Source organism: Mytilus californianus, unplaced genomic scaffold, assembly GCF_021869535.1.
Source record: "Mytilus californianus isolate M0D057914Y unplaced genomic scaffold, xbMytCali1.0.p SCAF_1, whole genome shotgun sequence".
NCBI lineage: Eukaryota > Metazoa > Mollusca > Bivalvia > Mytilida > Mytilidae > Mytilus > Mytilus californianus.
The window spans coordinates 83725035-83744808 of NW_026262581.1; the positions used below are offsets into that span (position 1 = coordinate 83725035).

General features: G+C 31.5%; 1 protein-coding gene across 1 annotated transcript in view; it reads left to right on the top strand.

Moving 5' to 3' along the window:
• Window positions 1-8327: 8327 nt before the first annotated feature.
• Window positions 8328-19774, top strand: part of LOC127738185 (receptor-type tyrosine-protein phosphatase F-like) — an 85376-nt gene continuing 73929 nt past the window's right edge. Inside the window, exon 1 of the mRNA XM_052249346.1 lies at window positions 8328-8382. Coding sequence (XP_052105306.1) covers window positions 8328-8382 — 55 coding nt within the window. The remainder of the gene's footprint in view (window positions 8383-19774) is intronic.

Sequence of the window (19774 nt, forward strand, 5' to 3'; positions counted from 1 at the left end):
AATGCAACTACTCCTTACAACTTTTGGAATCGTTCTTGTGACAGTACAGGTTATAGCACAAAGTAAGTATAATACAATCGTAATAATTATCATTATTTAACAAGCAAACAATAATTGACTTTATTTCGATAGCCAACAGTACATTTTCTTCAACAGGTTCTGAATATATGCCTTGTAGGAAAACATCCTATTGAAGACGATGCAATTCATGTAGTTGGCTCTCGATTGGAAAGACTATTTCCTAATGGAGGTTTCTCGATTTGCTTATGTATCAGGTACGGTTGGTACATGTACGTAACCCAATCGTTAGTGTTGGTTTGGAGATTTCATTTAATGCAGGAGATAATTTTAATCATTATGATAAAAATTCGTAAGGGTTCCGCGGAACCCAGTGTCTCGCCTACTTTTGCTGTTAATCGCAGACTCAACAAAAATGAGGAAAAAAATTAATAAAAATATTCCTCTCTATACTATCTTTTGACTGTAAGTAGTTTCTGTCCAAGTTTGGTAAAAATCCAGGATAGTTTATGAATCTAATAAATGTTTTAAAAACTTAAACTGCAGACTGTATGTAATGTTAACTGGAAGAAAAACTAAGTCCATTTATAAGTAAAATAAGGAAAAAATGGAATTAAATTTTAACAAAATTTCCTTCTAGATACTAGCTTTTAATCTTAAACAAGCTTCTGTCCAAGTTCGGTACAAATCCAGGATAGCTAAAGAAAGTTGTTAAAATTTTAAAAACTTTAACCACAGAGTGAATGTAATGTTAACTGGCAGAAAAACTAAGTCCATTTATAAGTAAAATACAGAAAAAATGGAATTTTTTTTTGCAAAATTTACTTCTGGATACTATCTTTTGATCATAAACAAGCTTCTTTCCAAGTTTGGTAGAAATCCAGGATAGTTTAAGAAAGTTATTAAAATTTCAAAAACTTTAACCACAGAGTGAATGTAATGTTTCCTGGCAGAAAAACTAAGTCCATTTATAAGTAAAATACGGAAAAAATGGAATTTTTTTTTTACAAAATTTACTTTTGAATATTATCTTATGATCATAAACAAGCTTCTGTCCAAGTTTGGTAGAAATCCAGGATAGTGTAAGAAAGTTATTAAAATTTCAAAAACTTTAACCACAGAGTGAATATTTGTGGACGCCGCCGCCGACGACGACGACGACGACGACGACGCCGACGGAATGTAGGATCGCTATGTCTCGCTTTTTCGACAAAAGTCGAAGGCTCGACAAAAATCAAAGGGATCGAATTGTTTATCGGCAAAAACTAGCTTTAACTTTTTATTTGATAGCGATTGCATTGTCTCTAGAACACTTTGTTTGAGATTTTATATATGATTATTTAGTTAGTGAACAAGAGCATGAATCAAACAGACTTTACACAAACAGAGTTGAGACTGACCTTGAAGTTCTAATTATAGATTTGCGTTTCTGTTTGTTAAATATATTTTTTTTTATATATTTAAAAAGAATAACATATTTTCGTATGTATAAACAGAATTTGGAATAATTAAAATATTATCTATGAACGTTTTTCTAAAACATGTGCTACTAATGTTGGTTATAAACATTAACATGGCAAAATTGTGTTGATTTCTCAATAAAATTCTCGCATGACTTTGAAATTAGCTATTATTTATATAAGTAAAATATAAACTATAGAAGATGTTTTTCTTGAAAAGATGAGAATACTGGGATTTCATATTGAGTGAGAAAAGGGCATCCTTCTGATGTTTTTTTTTATCAACACCTGAAGATTTCTTTTTCTAGATATGGGTCCTAAAAAGTAAACTGAAAAATATTGAAAAATACATATTTACGACACTATTGCCGATGAATAAACATCATAGTCTAGAATTGTTGAAAAAAAAAAAAAAAAACAAGAATAAATGTCCTATAATTATAATAAATTGCAGTGACACTCTTCTTGAAAGATTTTTCCAGCATATCTTATAACTTGACCCTTTCATCGTACTTTTATTATTGGTAAAATCTCTCAAATACGTGTAAGACGAATTTTCTGAAAATGCCAAAAAATATAAGAATGGTGAGGAAAATAAATATTTCAAAATGTGAACTACGATATATAATAGTTTTAAAGACTGTGAAAAACTGATACTGATTATAAATAAACATTGTTGACGACATATATGGAAATGTTATAATTTGTCTACTGTTTATATGTTTTTTGACAGTTTTGAGAGACTTGAACAGTCGCATTTCCTATATTGGATTAAATCTCACCTAAGCGAATTTAGTTTTGGTATTATTTTATCATAATACATTATTAAAGAGGTTAATTCCGTACGTTAGAATGGCTCTTATCTTTTATACTGTTTTCTAAAAGTCTGCCTATAAAATTCCAACCAACTCATTCTATACTGTATTAATATTATAACAAAAGAAAATCTGTTCAGATAGATTATAAGTGTGCTTTATATTTTAGGTTCTTTTTGCCTTTGCATTTTCAGGGGAAATAAACCGAAATTGTAAACCGTTCGTTATACGGTTACCTGGAACGGTTGCATTAAAGACTAATCAAGTACACACAATATTGTTTGCTATAAATACCAAAAATATCCACGTTAAGTTTAAACCTAGTTGCAGCTATAAATACTCCAAATATTTTTGATTATAATTCAAAAAGTACGTTGAAATTAAGTTTAAACATCAATTATTTTTAAAATATCAATGACGGCTCCCAACTCGTACTACGAATGGTACTGTAGCAAATCGGAAAACTTCTAATAGAGCAACTACTTAATAACTCAATAAAATCAGATATGAATTTGAATTAACATCGGTCGAAAAGAACTTTAACCTAGTTATAGAAAATGGTCAATTTCCTAAACGCTGCGACGTTTCGTTTAATTCAACAACAAAAACAACAGCAATACTTGTGATGAGTACTTTCGGGCTTCACTTGATTCACCACCCATTGAGAGTAAGGGGCGATGCATAACTTTTATCGGACGTTGCGAATAATCTATATTTAGAAATAGTCATATTAAATGGGGTAGGCGAAAATGGGACCGAGATTACCAGGATACTCAGGTGGTATCCATTTATCATATCGGGAATACGCACACCGAGTATCGAGGATACCATGGTACTCAATTGGTACACAGCTACAATACAATTAAATGATGGAGTAACTAGATGGTAGTAATTGGCTTCGGTGACGGCAAGAAAAACCTCTTTGTAACAAAGATTTTATTTATAATTCAACATCTTAAAAGATAGAGGAATGTAAAAGGGGTGAATTTTTCAAGGGTCGTTGAATTTTACTTGTGTCACACATGGAATTACTGCAAATTCACATTTCGTTGACCTTTGCCGAAAGAAAGACAGAAAAAACGTAACTAGAAGAAAATACTCTTTAAATTTAATTATTAATTTAACCTATTGAAAAATAATGGATTGTAATAGAGTTGACATTTTAATTGTTATGATAGTCATTGGGCTATTTTTTTGCCATTAGTTTTATCACTAAGGAATGCCAAATACATGAAACATTGCTACGTTTTTATCTACTGAAATTGAAATATGTTAACGTAGCAATTCTATTATCAAATAAAGTTGATCTCATAAAAGTTTCGAATATTTAAATGCACAGCCAGCATAACAGATGTCTGAGTGTGATATTTCAATTGAATATTATTATACAAATTTCTTTAAGTATAAAACATGCAAGACACTTCTTTTTTGTTATTGTTAGAAGTAAATAAAAATTTAAACAAATAGCACGTGACATTGATACTGCATTGCTTAATATATCAGTGCATGTAAAATATGTGTTGTTTAAATATCTAATCGTAATTGTGTATATATAAATTGCACATATCTTATGACATAAAACTTTGCACTGTAAACTTTATTATCGAATATAAAATGATGGAACGAAACTAGTGAGCGTTATGTAACATTTTTAATCTCAGTATAAATGGATAAATTTTTTGATAGAGAAAAAGGACTGACATTTTGTTTTAAATTAAACGATATTATAATCAATGTTTATTCATTATAGCTAGACAAAAAATTACATGTGAAATTAACAGTTGTGTGTGCAACCGCTGCAAGATAAACAAAACAAAACTTTGTCGGTTGAAAACAAAACTTTATGACAAAAGAGATGATTTCAGCTTCCCAATTGTGACCTTTCCATTTTTATGTAGCAACATTCCAGCAGCGCCTGCAAACGGAGTATATATCTCCCAGTTGATACGATACTCCAGGGCTTTTATTACCTATCATGCTTTCCTTGATAGAGGGTAGCTGCTCATAAGGAAGCTATTAAACCAAGAGTTCCAAGTGGTGAAGTTGAAATCATCCCTTCGTAAATTTTACGGACCCCATCACGAGTTGGTTGACCATTACGGAATATCCGTTTTACAGATGATAGCGGATATGTTCCTAAGGTAGCAATACACAGTTAGAAGTTTAGTTTCGCATAATGGCCATGGTGAATTTTTTAAATATGAAAGTTTTTGTACAATAAAATTGATTTTTAGATAATTGAAGAATAATATAGCCTCCTTAGTGGGTTCATATGAACATTTAGATTGTTTTTAGCATGTTTTATAGGCCATTTTTCTGTTTGACAGTCCGTATTTTCCTATCCGTACCGCCCATAGGTCCATAAATTATTGTAGCGTTTATCAACAAAGATTTTGCGCTCGATCTTTTCAATTCAATTTTATGGAAAAACGAGCAGAAATGCATATGATTTTTTTTGGACCTCTTGATAGATATATGTCTATGGATTCAGGAAAGGTATCACTGTAATTGATTGAAATTTTCCTTTGGACCAAATTTTGGAAACTTTTGTGACATGTTCACCCCCTTTTTTATGCAATATTTTGTATCAAAGAAATGCAGATTGTTGCCATGGTTACACCCAAAAGAGATTATATTTCACCATTATAACCATTAGAAATCAAATCTATGGAAGATTCTCTTTCTATAAATATACACATGCATAACACAAATATTAAGCCTTAGTATTGATAGAAAGGAAGGGAAAGAGGGTGTTTAAAAATTATGAGTGTCAATTTAAAGTTTTTTTCCTAACTGTGTATTGCTACCTTATGGCATTTGACAAATCACATAATTGCTTATTTATAGACAAATCATACCACAAATCTATTGATATTTAGATTATAGATACAATTCTGAGGGAGAAACATCTTTTAGTATGACAATGTATGTTACTTTTGTTGTTTATTGTCCTTAGCAACCAATATAGACATTTTGACACAAAGACTTGGTTCGGTCATACATTGATACTTTATTGGCTACCCCTTGGAAAAGAAACAATGCGCGTTATGTAAAAACCTCAGAAGGGAACGCTTTATATTTTTGCATGCGACTAAATCAAATTTATTATTTTAGCAAGTATAAAGTCACAATTTAGCATGAATTAAGTCTAAATTTGTTCCCGCTGTTATAAATTAATTCAGTATTTGCTAAATTTTAACCAAGGCTTTGGTATGCTAATACACAACAAAATTGACATTCTAAAGCCTTTAAATAGCTTTAACTTGTAAAATTTGTCTACTGTTAAGGTTAATTTAAGTTTTTAAACAAGAAAAGACAAGCACAGAAGGTATAGTTTTAGAAATTTGACTAAAAAAGGAGAATTAACACTTTGACATGGCATGTTTCACCAAATCACTTTTTTGTTGCATTTCAGTGTCAGCTGCTAACCTTCATAAAATATTTATTTCTGAACCAATTTTCAAAACTAGCAGGCCAATTTGCTCGTTTAAGCTAGCAAAACACAGAAATCCATTTAAAATGGAATTGGGAAAAAAAATGTTAATCCTTAAGGTAGCAATACACAGTTAGAAGTTTAGTTTCGCATAATGGCCATGGTGAATTTTTTAAATATGAAAGTTTTTGTACAATAAAGTAGATTTTTAGATAATTGAAGAATAATTGAAGAATAATATAGCCTTCTTAGTGGGTTTATATGAACATTTAGATTGTTTTTTGCATGTTTTATAGGCCATTTTTTGTTTGACAGTCCGTATTTTCCTATCCGTACCGCCCATAGGTCCATAAATTATTGTAATGTTTATCAACAAAGATTTTGCGCTCGATCTTTTCAATTCAATTTTATGGAAAAACGAGCAGAAATGCATATGATTTTTTTTGGACCTCTTGATAGATATATGTCTATGGATTCAGGAAAGGTATCACTGTAATTGATTGAAATTTTCCTTTGGACCAAATTTTGGAAACTTTTGTGACATGTTCACCCCCTTTTTTATGCAATATTTTGTATCAAAGAAATGCAGATTGTTGCCATGGTTACACCCAAAAGAGATTATATTTCACCATAATAACCATTAGAAATCAAATCTATGGAAGACTCTCTTTCTATAAATATACACATGCATAACACAAATATTAAGCCTTATTTGTTAGAAAGGAAGGGAAAGAGTGTGTTTAAAAATGATGAATGTCAATTTTAAGTTTATTTCCTAACTGTGTATTGCTACCTAATGTCGTAACTACTATCCCATTCCCTTTTCCCGAATGAGACCTACCGAATTAGACTTATTACCGGATTTGTACTAACATGAGCAACACGACGGGTGCCACATGTGGAGCAGGATCTGCTTACCCTTCCAGAGCTTTTGAGATCACCCCCAGTTTTTGGTGGGGTTCGTGTTGCTCAGTTTTTTGTTTTTTATGTTGTGTTTTGTGTACTTTTGTTGGTCTTTTCTTTTTTAGCCATGGCGTTGTCAGTTTCTTTTCGACTTATGAGTTGGAATGTCCCTTTGGTACCTTTTGCCTCTCTTTTATTAAAACATCAACATATGTAGTCAATGCTTTAATAATACAGGAACACTTTCCTCAAAAGAGTTTTATATACATTATGTCATATAAAATGATCGATAAAACACGAATTTACATAATTAAAAACTATCATTTACAAGATTTCTCTTAAATGAAAGAGAATTATCCTAGAGTTCAACGTACTATTTTTCCTGAGCATTTCCACGTACATTTGTACAACATGTACACCATGTATTCAAAACTATCAAATTCTGAATGGATTACTTACAGCAGATTCTAAAACTTTGTCTTTTACTACTAAATCGATTATAATATGGACATTATTCACTCTCCTTCTTAAATGTATCACTAATTAACATTTGAAAAAAAATAGAAGTAAAATGTGTTTCTAAGAAGATGCATACATGTAAGCTGCTCATACTTCATGATCGCCCAGTGTTGTTTGATGCATGTTTTGTTCTTCATTTTGTTAAAAGTCATTTTCGGTCATTGTTCGGGTTATGTCTGGGAATTTTGTTTTGTTTACAGATTGGTATTTGTCCATGGACAAATTGGAAGAGCATGAAATCCAAAAAATCCCAATAGTTCTGCAAAAAACAACAAAAAGCTCATCAAGCATACTAGGCTATATATGCCTTTGGGTAGTCAAACTTTGGTATTTTCAATAATTCAACATTTTTATAAATAGATCAGTGCATCTATCGAACTGAAATAGGATGCAGAAATGAAATATATTCAGCTTATTATACATCTTGTTCAAAAAGATCTAATTGTGCAGATTATGACATATGGTTTTTTTTTATGGCGTAACATATTAATAAACTTTGTGACAACCACTGAATGATAGGCTCATGGTTTTCGACAGACACATACAAAATGTGATGGGTTTAACATTTTTGCGAGGGATTAAACCTCCCGTGTCCTATGTTAAAAGTACTGTCAGTTAATATACCATGACTATGCTGTTCTGAGCCTACCTATTAAGAAACTAGACCGTTGATCATGTTGATGTGGTCATATATTTATTACATTTGTTGTGTAAAAGAATTACAGCGCTTTATTTTGAACTGAACTAAATCTGTATTTGAAACAGTTTTGATTTTGATGCATTGTTCGACATTATCATGATTATGGCATATCATACATCAGTTACATATCACTCATTTCAAATGAAATAGATTACTTCTCATTTATTGTTTAAATGATATATATTTTATTGTCTTATTTCTCCTCTCACTACTCGTTCCAAGATGAGGAATTTATGTTGCCTTCTAAAAGTCCTGATTCTAATCATCTTTAAAAACGGATGGATGGCTTACAAATAAAAGAACGCAAGTAGAATATAAAACTGATTACAAGGGAGGCGGAAGATATCTCAAGGATGATTAAGAAGCAACATAAAAGGAGTGAAAAGTAAAAAAAAGAGTCTATTAATACATGTCATTGGAAATTGGAGATGCAACTGATGTATGCTGTCTCGTTATTTCGATCGATTCATTTTCTAAATATGACGGCTAACCCTGTTGGTACATCAACCACAAATAAGTTACTTAAAGATGATTGTAACATAAGACCCCTCAGGAGCCATTTTACTTTTTAAATTGATGTATTTCAAAATTAAATCGCAACACACAGACGTTTATATATATTGAAGCATCAAAGTATATATATTTGTCAATTCCAGTCTGCCATGATATAAACGTAATAAATATATTCAACACTAGCTTAAGACCCAAGTGTAGGTTTTGTCACCCTCATTCAAATGTAAAACATTTTTTTTTAAATCACTAATGGAAGCTTTCGTGACCTTGTTACATATCAGCATCACCCGCATACGTTACAACACATTCGTACCATTCTTGTTTCACTATCTGTAAACTTTCTAAAATGTTTAATAGATTATGCACTTGACAAAAAAATGTATAGATATGTTTTCTCCAATATACAATATACAGACTGGTAATAATAATTGATGATGTAGTTATTTTCCGTCTGTTCAACCAGTAAGATTGGAACCTTTACACGATGACAATAGAACACTCCTTCCAATTCTGAATCGACACTATCAACAGCAGCAACGTTCTTCATCACAAAGAAAAAAACATCTCAAATTCTCCGTTATTTTCAGTATCTTCCTATTGTCTCCTAACAGACACACATAATTGGTTGACGTGAAAATAATTGGGACCAGCAGCAAAAACTGCGTAAACATACATCACAGACATACAAACACAACCGACTTAACAATTCAAGAAACATACAGATAAATCCAACAAAGACGCCAACAAAAAAATTGTTGTAGTTGTGGACCAAGCAGCTAAAACTGTCCAAACATAAAACACATATAAATTTGAACAACAGTTACAGCAAAAAGTACAAAATTTCCAAAATAGATAACAGCACTACGCCCTAATGCTAATCCTCCAACAAAATAAACTTTATAGAAAGACAATTTAAGGTCAGAACGTTCACTTTTTTTAATAAAATGCAAAACTTGTTTAATTAAATACGAATTGTGTTAAAATGTCAATGTGTTTAGTAAAGTAACGGGATCTAGAGACCGAACAGCAAATAATCGAATAGATGAAATCTGATTTGTGCATAAAACAGACATTTAACGAAAAAATGAAAGTTTTCTGCAGTCTGACTTATACATGATCAGTTTTTATTGATATTACATTGAATCTAAGAGGTAATAAATTGGAGTTGTGTATGAATGTCGAAGTCTTGATAATATATTATATTCCTTACGTTCCCCAACATGCACATCAACCGTGTCATTTGTTTGTACTTTACCGCTTATAAAATGTTGAATTATTGCGGAAAAAAAAAACAGCACGAAGGTTTTTTTTACCCGGAGGCATAGATTATACCTATTCTTAATATCTTTGTTGAGTTTTTTTTTGTGCGTTTTTTGCACAACTTTTCGGAATTTTTGGTTTTAAATGATTTTCAACTTTGTATTTAACATGTTTAATGTGACCGTCTAACTGTTCGATTCAAGTAACAACGATGAATGTTGTGTAACGCAAGTCAGATTTACTAAATTGTAAATCTGTTACTTTAGTATATCTGATGAGCTTTTCCAAAACAGTAACAGTACGGTCGTGAACCGCATCGTAAGTCTAGAAGATGGGAATCAAAAGGACGAAGACCAATCCGTAAAAAAAACATTGACGAACACTGACAAACAAACACTTAAAATTTAAAACAAATGAATGAAAAGAAACATGCATCATAATTTATTTTGGTTGTATTCAAGCGATTCTGATGAATAAGCAGTTCCTGATTGTGTAGTATAAGACGATGTTCCTGAATTTGTTTTCTGTAATCCACAATAGAAAACATTTTTGTTTAAATCAATGTTTCCTTGTAAATGCTGACGAAAATTGATATTTTTGAAAATCTAGGTTGAAATATTTGAATAAAATAATACTATAAATAATTGTTTTTAATTAAGTAAACGCTTGTTTGTTCAGGTAGGATTTCATTATGTTATTCAACTTATAGAAAACTCTTTTCATGAGTGTGTTCCTGTATCATTAAAGCATTGACTACATCTGTTGCTGTTTTATCTTTCAGAGGTTCCACACTCAACTGCTGATGTAAATGTCACGTTTTGTCCAGCTATGACGAATACATTTTGATTAGCATAATTTGTTCAGAAAAAGTCCTGTTATCCGTAGTACTAATTGAGTCAATGCGAAAGACAAACAGAAATACCATTTGAGGTTCATTGCATTGGCTGTTTTGAATGATATGCAACCATTACTATTACCATTCCCCAAATAAAATCATAACCGTTTTTGTTAATTGAAACTTGATACCAGGACTGGCATACCTTTCATTTTGAAACACTCTTTAATAAGTGTTGAAATTGACAACTGACCGGAGCACATACTACTTCTTTGGCCTCCCTTTTAAAACATTCAACTACCCTTTTTTTTAGTACTGATACATTACTCAATTACATAAATGTAGCCAGCATTGTTCATGGTGCACCCCTTTTTTCTAGAAGAAAACAAAATATCAATGAATCATAATTATTAGTTAAAGAACAAACACGAGAAACTTAATAAAAAAAAAAAAGAAAAATCTAGATAAACCACTCATAAAATTAAAGATTAAGGACAAAGAACCCAATGAATATTTGGATTATCTCTAGAATGGTTCAAATCTTAAACATCGGTAATCAGTAATACCATAGCGGAGTTATCAGTGAACATTGACACAATTACTACACAACTAGACAAATATTAGCACTGTAATTTGTGCATTTTGTGATCAAATTATAAAATACAGACAATTTTATCACTTACAGTGAATCTAGCTGTACAAGGTAATGTGTCACAATCATCAACATATACAGATAACCTTGGTGAACACCATGCAATACTAGCAATAGAGGAACCAGCAAATAATATATATACTGATGGATGCTCGGTAACAGATAGTGGTCACTCTAAGGCATGGTGGGGTCTACAACTTTCTAAATTAGCTTTCATCACAAATATTAAAATATACTATCGGAAAGATTGTAAGTATTTTAATTAAAAACCTGTATTAAAATAAAAAGTAATATTATCAACACAAGATATATGGTTCATACCTTGAAATATTGATAAAATACGAAAATATCATAAAGTTCAAATAGCAAACAGTTGTTAGCGAAAACACATATCACTGCAATATGGAAATATGATACAATGTTTGGTAAAGACTCGGGATCTGTATATCCATTGGAATGATTAATTTATATATGTAATCCGAAAACAACTTTTTGGAATATTTTTTGGTGTTTGCTCTAAATGTACCACTATAACACCAAACCAAACATGTCAAGAGTACAGGGAGAGTTTACGAGAGAACAAGTATCCGACGAAATAGAATTAGGCGACAGAAGTTAACCTATGTTCAAATATAGTATATCGATAAGGAAGAGAACAAAAAGGTTACCCCAAAAGGTGCGAGACTTGGTGCGTCGACAGGGTAAGTGTATTAAGTGTAAGTGTTATTCATGCTTCACTGTCTAGCAATTTGAATTCAGACTTAGTCAAAATTTCACAATCGTTAAATTTCAGATCAGGCAATTATACTGGAATTTAAATATCTACGATCGCCAAAATATATGACGCTAGTGAGTTTAGACACAGACACACTGTGTTGGTTAACTAATTCGTAAAGATGAACGGAAAGAAACTGATGAAGTGTCGATTTCAGTCGTTCTTCCTCGTAACTCTGTTTTAGCAGTTTATGTGTTAGAAGCACATCACTGTCAATTATGTCCGATTAGTGTGAACATACACGAGCGTGACGTATTAACTTAGATATGTAAACGCCATACGACGGAGCATAGGGTATGTTACTGCTGAGAATTGGACAATTGTCAATTGGAAAATTGAAATTATCACGTTTTTCATAGATTCTAGATTTAAGTTGTCTAACTGTGTTAATATCGAGAAAAAAGTTGATTTACAATAATGGCTCTTAAACATTAAACTACCAGCTTTGCGAAAAATCGTTTGTTCCTGCATCTTGGTTTTTTTAATTGGGGGGAGGGAAGAAACAAACCGGGAACGGGATCACTGCATATGCAGAATAACTTATAGGGGAAAAGTGACAGAGTAAATCACAAGATAAGTAGTTACTGTAGTATATTGATTTTTTTGTGTTACTGGAAAGCTTAAGCCATGATTTTTAATTAATTTTCCGTCAAATAAAAAATGCAAACCCTATCAGCCAGCAAGAATGACCAAACACCAAACATCAACAGAAATAAAAATACATTCTGCTTGATATTTATTCTTCTTAAATAAAACATTTTCTGAAATATGTTTTTGACTGTTTGCTTTACTAAGACTATTAAAATTCTCCAACAAGAGGTGGGAAACAAAGAATGCTTCAACTCAGCCTAAAAAGTAGAATTTAAGTCTTTGACTGAAAAAAAAAAAAAAAATTAAACCGAGTATTCTGCAATATTTCGATTCATTATGATATGCTTTGTCCGAAAGTTACAGTGTACGGAGAATTGTGAAAATACAAAGATTCCAAAATAAATTAAACATTGGGTAACACTTATTGAAACAAATTAATGATTGGGGCGTGTTAACGACCAGTAACAAATAGATACTTGTAGGTCAAATTTCCATTGTCTTTGCTTTACTCAAAGGTTCATAAAACTATTAAAACATGTAAAATATACTGATAGAAAATATAGCACTTTATTAAGTTCGTGCGTCCGAAACAATACTCAAACCCCCAAATGTGAAGCCTTTTATGTATAAATTGTGATTAGCTACATGAACATGTTAATAACCAAAAAAATACTGAAATCGAGTTTTAAACAGTATACTTTAGTATTTGATATACTTCGACCAATTGTCAAAAATAACATATGTCCATTATTTTAACATGTTAGCACTAATTTTATGCATGTACACGTTTTTGGTTGCATCGACGAAAATTTCTAACCTAAATGATTTATTATGTTATTAAATGACAATTTACATCCTTAATTTTTGAACGAATTTGGTTTTTGGGAAAAAAAATCCTTCTTATTCATTTTGTTCTGGCTTTATGTTAATTTGTAAACACAAATTCAAAATGGCAGTTTTTAACTATCTTCAGGGATTTATATAATGGTCAAATGTATTAAATTAGCCATTGTACTGTAAGAATCTCAAAGTACATTAATAAATCGGTATTGCAAATTAAAGATGACTCAATTGTATAGATATATCATATAATAAATTTTGGTTGGGATCGTTCCTGGTGAAGATAAAACCAAAAAAGGGTTTAGCGTTATCGAAAGTTATATAGAGTTGTTTTCTATTTTCGAAGGTAAGATGCTCAAATTTCAAAAATTCTAGTAGTAATAGAAAGATCATCGGGTTTCAAAAAAGTTAAGAATCTCTAAGTTTAATCAACTTGGATTAGGGGTTGAATAAAAAACAAATAACAGGTATGAAAAAAAAATGTCACCGTAACACCACCAACAATAAGAAAAACCCATACAGAATAGAAAGCTATTCAAGTCAATGGGATAACAAAATGTGAAAAATTCTAAAATGAAAAGTAAGAGACTCAGTCTGATTTTATACTTCAAACAACAAACGTAAAACAAAAATGGCAGAAAAAAAATGTAACGTAAATCACTGGATTACAAGCTCTTTTCTAACAATGAGACAGTGAAGTACAAAATGTAACACTACAACAATCATATATTAAGTTCAGACTACAAATCAGGTGACAAGGTGTTAGACTCATAAGATCAGTCATATGCAAAAAAAAAAAAACGACATGAGAAATGATTCAAAGTTCAGACGTTAGACTACTTGCATTTAAGCCCATTTAGAAAAAAAAAACAAAAAAGCATGTGACCCTGACTTGAAATACCACCTCCAACATATTAAGAATACAAAGGTCATAAGCATACTTGGGGAACATGCTAAAATTAAAAGTATCGACAGGTTCCAGAACAAGTGTTCAAAACTGATCAGCAGCAACTGATGTCAGTACATGAATTAATGGTATTCTTTGCAAAATAAAATAAAAGTGTGTACTTCAAGATTACATTCAGAGATATTACCACAGGTACAATGTTTCATTGATATTCTTTAAGAATGATACTTTTCAAAAGGACAAAGAGGCTGACATGGAACGTATCAAATTACAAGCTCTTAAATCTAACTAAACATTAAATGTAATATCCCTTTCTTTAAAAACGAGAGGCGAAAGATACCAAAGGGACATTCAAAATCATAAGTCAAAATTGAATTGACAACGCCGTGGCAAAAAACCCAAAACGACAAAAAGACAAATAGCAGTATACAAAACACAATATAGAAAACTAAAGACTGAGCAATACGAACCCCACTAAAAACCGGGACGATCGCAGATGATCCAGAAGGGTAAACATATCCTGCTCCACATGTTGCTCCCGTGGTGTTGCTCATTGAAGTACGAACACAGTGATAAGTCTAAATCGGTAGGTCATATTCGAGGAAAAGAGGACTGGATTGCGGTTACGACAATAGGAACATATCCGTCGTCATGCATCTGTGAAACAGATATTCTATAACGGTCAGCCAAATCGTGATGGCGTCCGTTAAATGTTTGAAGGGATGATTTGTAAGTTTTCTACAGAAACAAAAATAAAACGATTCAGTCACATATTGATATCTTTGTGAACATTTAGTAAGGTTTTAAGTTATGCATTATAACGAAATTGCTGACCTCATAGGTACATATATTAAATTAATTAAAATCAAAGACGCCACAGTAGGGTCGGGTGGGAAACTATGCATAGCGTAGGTAGGGACCAAAAGAACTTCAATGTCTAAACAAAGGAAAATTAACAATAGGACTTTAATGGAAGGGTATTATCATTTAACAGTTCCCAAACGTATATTAAATGAATTAATATAAACATGAATGGTCAGTGTACTTCATTTTACAGTACCTGAACGCATGACAGGATTTCGTTTGTATCTAACAAATGGTTCCAGTGTCCATGGTGCAGAGTTATGTTATGAAGACACTACTAACCCTCCAAGTGAACCTAACATTACCCAAGAAAGAGACTGCAACATGCTTGCTAAAAGTTTTTATTTTTATAATGACGGAGGCCAGACTTTCATAGAATTGTGTTATATAGAAATTCATGGTATGTTTAGTATCGATATCAAATATAAACTTATCTTTTCTGTAAAATTATGATTAGTAACGCGACTACAATACTGATGCACAAACTATAAAAATGAATGATTTATCTAAAACTGAAAGACGTTCAATATTTATAAGTATATTATTTGTCCACAAGGAACTGTTCTCACTATATACATGCAATTGTATTGGTAATAGACATTTGCGGAAACTGTCATACACTTACGATTAGGATTACAATTACACTTTCAGGTAGCATTTAAATCTTGGGTCGTCTCAAAGCGCAAATACAAACCGTCGTACCAAAGCAAAGTCTAACTCCTATGATGTTTTTCTAAAATTGAGCAACGGTTTTTTTTTAAAGAAATATATGAAGTAATGTGTACACATTAATTATTGTACATGGTGTTATCCAGGTTCAACATGCTGTTAATGTACGGAGAATGATAGAATGGACAAACATCATTTAATAATTTTACATGAGACAAAAAAAAAATCTTATGGTCGTATATGTAAAGAAAGGGCGATCAACTAAGGAGCATGTGGACAATTAATGTTTATATTAAGACATATATTTTCCATATTTTTTAAGAAAATGAGAGGATACAGAGGTTGGGTGCTTAAGAACTATTTATTGTTCATGGCATTATACTTGCCGATTAGTATATATTTATTATTTTTTATTTTTTCTGAATTAGGCAAACACTTTTGTCCACGTTTTTGGTATAAAAAAATCAAAAATATACAAAAAAAAAGATACATGTAACATCTTTATCAATGAACATCTTTGCGTCGAATACTTTGACTTTAATTATTTTTTCTGAATTAGGCAAACACTTTTGTCCACGTTTTTGGTATAAAAAAATCAAAAATATACAAAAAAAAAGATACATGTAACATCTTTATCAATGAACATCTTTGCGTCGAATACTTTGTAGAAATGTAAAATAGGTGTACTCAAAAAGTTGGAATTTTACTATTTTCCTTTTCAATGATTAAACAAGACCAATAACAGGTCTGGACCTGCGTCACTGCATGTATTTCATTGATGTTGGATGTATACTGAAGCATACCTGACCATTCCCTTTCATTGAAGACAAGAACACTTTTGACGATAATTTTCCTTATACAATGGTTGATGTAAAAATTTCACTATCGGAAAACAGGAAGTGGCTTCACGGTTGATGTAAACATTGCTTACACGCTACAATTACTTATTAAGCTGCAGACCAACCAAATATCAAATAATTTCCTTCCATACAAGCCAAAAAACTTTGACGAAAATTTATCTTGTGCAGTGAGTCTTGTCAAATTTCAAACTATCGTCAACAGGAAGTGGCTGCACGGCAGATGTAAAAATTGCTTACACGCCGCAACTCATAATTATTAAGCTGCAGACCAAATATAAAATCATTCCCTTCGATAGAGACCAGAAAAACTTTAGAAAATTTTTGTATGCAAGTTCTTTCGGATGGATGGACGGACGGACAGAGTCGAGCGGTTACTAGACCTGCTTTCGCCTTCAGCGTCGCAGGTAAAAATGACTACCTGGTTTCTGAGTTAATTGTTTTTGTGCAATTTTTATAGAGATCTTTGGAATCATTTGAGTAGAGTCGATTTTTTCACGGTGTCGATAATTCTTACTCTCATTTGTGGGTCTGGTTTGATCGAAGCATGAGCAGTTACTCATGAGCAGAGACCGGTACAATTTTCATGAAATTGTACTTTCGAGTGCACTTATGACGATCACACAAAGTTTATCCGCAAATTTTTCCGTTGATTAAAAGGGATAAAAAGTACAAGGTATATCATGCGAGAAGAATTTTTTTAAAAACAATCGCGCACTTTAAGTCGGTTAGGGAGCAGTTTCAGTGTAATCGTAAAAACGAAGGACATAAATATTTCAAAAGCACTGCTCTACGGCGAGCTTAATAATTATATTGTGTTACTTGCTTATTCCATTTTCCCGTGATTTTCAAGTGCACCGTTTATAGAGTACCTTCTGAACGAAATTTTTGCTGATTTTGCTACACTAAAATAAGGTAAGACACAATTTTGGTTATAACATATAGAGAAGTACTTTGTTTCTCGGGGAACGCCTATGGTGCTCTGCTGTTTTTGGTGGGCGACAACATATATCTGAACAGACATCCAGTATTGACACCTTATTCAAGACAAAAGATTGTTCGAATACCAAAGAATATGTAGAGGAAGTCTAAAAAATTATACAGACTTATTACACTCTATGGAGTAAAGCATGAACACGACATCGGAAAATAAAAAAAATATAAAGTAATGGGGATTTTTTGGTGACATATCCAATACAGCGATCCAATCTGTTGTGACCATTTGCGCTGCATTGGTGAGTCGTCTTAAGACTAATTTACATAACAACAAAAAAAATCATTTGGTTTTATTAGGTATATCTTTTGTTACTTTTTTATATTTTGAGATGACCCCTTGTTTTTATTCAACTGTAATCATAAGTCTAAGTGTAATCCTAGGTATAGACGTAGTTTCCGCAAATGTCTAATTAGATATAAGAAATCTACTTGCAATGATAGGACAAGGGGAATAAAAGCCACGATGTATATGATAAAAATATTTCCACGCCAGGTGATAGTTTAGATAAATGTCTTCAAACGATCTTCACTTTGAGTAGCGAGTCCCTGTCATAATCCCGAGATTGTATTGGCACTTTGAAAGAAGTGGGTTGAACTACGTAAAGCGGAAATTTGTGTTAGAGTGTTTATATCTCAGTTAGTAAGGGACACAAGGAAAGATCTTATTATTATATTAATACGCCTATACCTTAACAAAATAAATAACTAACAAAACAAACATGTTCGTTAAAAGTCAAAATTTGATTATCTGTAAAGGCCACATACTCGAGTAATTTCAATAAAGATTCTAAGTTTTGTCCGTGATGATCGATGATAATTCTACAGGTTATAACATAGTACATATAATCACCAGTCATGATAAGCTAGAGATAAAAATCCAGAGGTGATAATATGTATAGCCAACAATATAATAGCACTTACAATCAATAGAATAACTATAAAACCTAGAATGAATCCTTTTCTTTGAGTCTCTCTATATCATTTGATTATGCTAAATAAACGACGATATATTTGGACTGATAAGAGTAAAAGCAAGACCATGATAGTTATTGTAATAGGCTAAAACGAAAACAAATTTAAAAAGCATTTACTGTTTAAATAATTTTCGTCAAATGGACATTTATCAGCAATTCTTGAATTAAAGGTTCGAGTAAAAATTTAAGCCGAATAAGACGCTGTGCTTTTACAGGTATTGATTTAAAGAAAAAAATATTAGAAGGACTAAATTGAAATTTTATTAGAAGTTAAACAACAGACTCATTAATTCATTTAGTTTGTATATGTACTTTTTTCAAAATGTGTTTTCAACTGTGTCCCACTTAAGTCTGTGCAGCTTTGAATAAAGTTTAGATTTTATTATGCAATTAAAAATAGTTTTTTTAATCGAGTAGAAATGAAAGCAAGTGACGATCACAATTTGAAAAGATTGCGGAAATCAATTATTTCGCGAAATACTTAAAATTTGCACGACGATGTCGATATCAAAGCCGATAACTCATAAAATATTTTCAATAATTATCGGTCATAATTGTTAAATAGAAATAAATATAATTTAGTGCCTCAAGGACACGTACAATGTGCATAAATGGTGCTGATAATAGTGGGTGGAGCTCATATATTTCATATTATAAGAATACATTTACAAAGAGGAGTTGGTTAATTAACTCTTAATTTTGACCCTAAAAATTCCATTTACTTTTAACAGTGATTGTTTTGTGAAAATTTCATTAAAATGTTAAAATGACCACATGTTTCAGTTAAAAAAGACTTTCACCAATTGCGTCATTAGTAATGTATTTGTTTCGTCATAAACGAAGGTAAATTTGTTAACGCCTGATGTGTTTGTCTAATTTGGCAAACTTTAACACTGTGACAATTTTCCGAAAAATTAACAGAAAACCTTTTGATATTTTAAATCTATCATATTCTCTACTTTACAATCAAAATTTCTATCGGCGAGGGATGTCGACACATATAAAATCATGAAATATGCTGAATTTCTAGAAAAAATGGATTAAAATGAATCTATTTTGTATTACAAGCTGATATTTTTATATTACATGAAGCAGATATACATGTCTTTCTTATTGTACTTTGAAACATAATACATTTAGCAATACATTCCCAGTAGATTTACTCAAACAATTGAAGTTTTAAAAAATACAAC